The sequence below is a fragment of the Emiliania huxleyi genome (assembly GCF_000372725.1).
Source record: "Emiliania huxleyi CCMP1516 unplaced genomic scaffold EMIHUscaffold_53, whole genome shotgun sequence".
Classification (NCBI taxonomy): domain Eukaryota; phylum Haptophyta; order Isochrysidales; family Noelaerhabdaceae; genus Emiliania; species Emiliania huxleyi.
This window is the reverse complement of record NW_005198017.1, coordinates 531,240-533,494: the sequence shown is the minus strand read 5'-3', so window position 1 is coordinate 533,494 and position 2,255 is coordinate 531,240. Positions and strand designations below refer to the sequence as shown.

Sequence of the window (2,255 nt, the reverse complement as noted above, 5' to 3'; positions counted from 1 at the left end):
GGCGCGGGCGCGAGGGCGCAGGCCGAGGTCGCCCTTGACGGAGGCGAGGCGCGGCGCGAAGCCGGAGGTAAAGCTATGAAAGCTGAAGCGTGAGGCACTGGCTGTGCGATGTGAGTTGTCACTCTCGATGACGGAAGCGAGACTCGAGTACTCGACGGTGACGGCGGCGGCGACGGCGCTGGTGGCGGAGGCGCTGGCGGAGAGCTCGGCTACGGTGGAGGCGGCGGCAGGGCGCGCCCAGTCGTAGTCGAGGGCGGCGCAGGCATCTCGCGCGCTGGCCAGAAGAGCGCCGGCCGTGCGAGGCGAGGCAGCGCACTTGACGGTGGCGACGCCTTGCTCGACGGTACAGCCGACGGCGACAGCTCTGGCGGCAGAGGCGCTGGCCGATCGCTCGGCTACGGCGGAGGCGGCAGAGCACGTCCGCTCGGAGTCGAGGTTGGCGCAGGAGTCTTGAGCACTGGCGAGACGAGCGCCGGCCGTGCGAGGCGAGGCATCACGCTCGAAGACGAAGGCGAGACTTGAGTCCTCGATGGTAGAGCCGACGGCGACGGCGCTGGCGGCAGAGGCGCTGGCCGATCGCTCGGCTACGGCGGAGGCGGCAGAGCACCGCCGCTCGAGATGATCGAAGCAACCCCCCCAACACAAAAATTCCGACTTTTGAGGTATATGAGCAAGTGCAGCGCGGCATCAGTTACATCGCGGCTCCCTATGGAAAACTCCGCGTCGAGGTGAGGTTGGGTCCCGGGTTCGAATCCCGGCGAAGTCATGAGTGGTGTCGCGGTATGCATCAGACTTCGTGGTGTAGGGGTTAGCATCCAACCCCTCCATGATTTTTCGCGTTTTCGGTGCTTGCCCTTTCCTAACCCTGTCACGCGTGCTGCGTCGGACCGGACTTTAGCGTGCGCACCGTCGCGCATGGATCCTCCCGCCCCCAAGCGCAAACAAATTGCCCTTTCCTAACCCTGTCACGCGTGCTGCGTCGGACCGGACTTTAGCGTGCGCACCGTCGCGCATGGATCCTCCCGCCCCCAAGCGCAAACAAACGACTCCGTTTTCGGTGCTTGCCCTTGCCCCTTCCTAACCCTGTCACGTGCGTTGGACCGAGCTTTTAGCGTGCGCACCGTCGCGCATGGATCCTCCCGCGCCCACGCGCAAAGAAACGACTCCAAGAAAGGCATTTTCAAGCGCGGTGTGCATCTTCAAGCGCGGTGCATCACTAAAAAGAAACACTCCGCAGGCATCTGATGAAAACAGCGGCGCATCGGCCATCGCGCTTCCCCGACGTGCTGTGTTCCTCGCAGCCATGGTCGTCGCCGCCTCCTCCGCCGCCGCACTGCACCGCATGAGCTCGCAGCTCGTCGCGGCCGTCGAGCGGCACTCCGTGCGAGTCCGGCCCGCCGGAGCGCCCATCCACGCCGCCGACGGCGAGCTGCTCTTTTCGCTGTTGGGCGAGCTCCGACTCGACAGTCACGAGCCGCTGCTGCGCGAGCTGCCCTCCGTTGCGCCGGGTACCACTCCCTGCCCGGCGGACGTCGGCGCCGCCGTCGACTTGCGCGCCTTTGTCGGAGCCGTCGGCGCCAGCGCTGCCGCAAACCCGCTGCTGTGCATCCTAGCTGAGCGACTGAGCAGCAGCGCGGTGCCGTCGGAGCTGGACGACGAGTCCGCGTATCAGTTGGTGCACCACTGCCTCCTCCTCGACCTCGTCACCCGCGCGCTTGCCGCAGATCCGGAGCTCGCCGCGGCGGTGTACGCGCGGGCGCGCGGGACGGTGCACGCGACAGAGGGCTGGTGGCCCTAGAAGCGAACACATTCTCACGTGGTATTCCAACTAGCGCTCAAGAGGACACGCTATAACTGTGTTCGAACGTATTCAGCTGTTTTCACTGTATTCGCACCCCGCGTACTCGCGCGGCGCTCTGAGTACACCGTCGTCCCCGCCCGGAGGTCGGCGTTTCTTTTCACGCGGTCGGCATTTCTTTTCCACGCAGGCTGGTGGCGGCCGCTGGGAATCTTTGAGCTCGCCAAGCTCAAGACGGTGGAGATGACGCTCGAGCGCTTCGTCGAGCACCGCCGCGCCGGCAACCTCCCCGCCAACTTTGGACACATTGGGCTGCCTTTCAATATCTTGGAGGCGGTGATGCAGGCACGTCCACAGCCGCCTCGCCGCCTGGCGCCTCTCGCCCGCCCGTCGCCGCACGTCCGCCGCGCTCCACCCCGCCCCGCCCCGCCCCACCCACCCCCGCCCACCCCACCCC

At 66.5% G+C, this 2,255-nt stretch overlaps 1 protein-coding gene across 1 annotated transcript in view; it reads left to right on the top strand.

Annotated features, from left to right (window-relative positions):
- Positions 1-1,271: 1,271 nt before the first annotated feature.
- EMIHUDRAFT_437128 (hypothetical protein) overlaps positions 1,272-2,255 on the top strand; it is a gene marked incomplete at its 3' end in the record, with an annotated part of 2,156 nt that continues 1,172 nt past the window's right edge. The window contains exons 1-2 of the mRNA XM_005765949.1: positions 1,272-1,788; positions 1,993-2,144. Coding sequence (XP_005766006.1) covers positions 1,304-1,788; positions 1,993-2,144 — 637 coding nt within the window. The remainder of the gene's footprint in view (positions 1,789-1,992; positions 2,145-2,255) is intronic.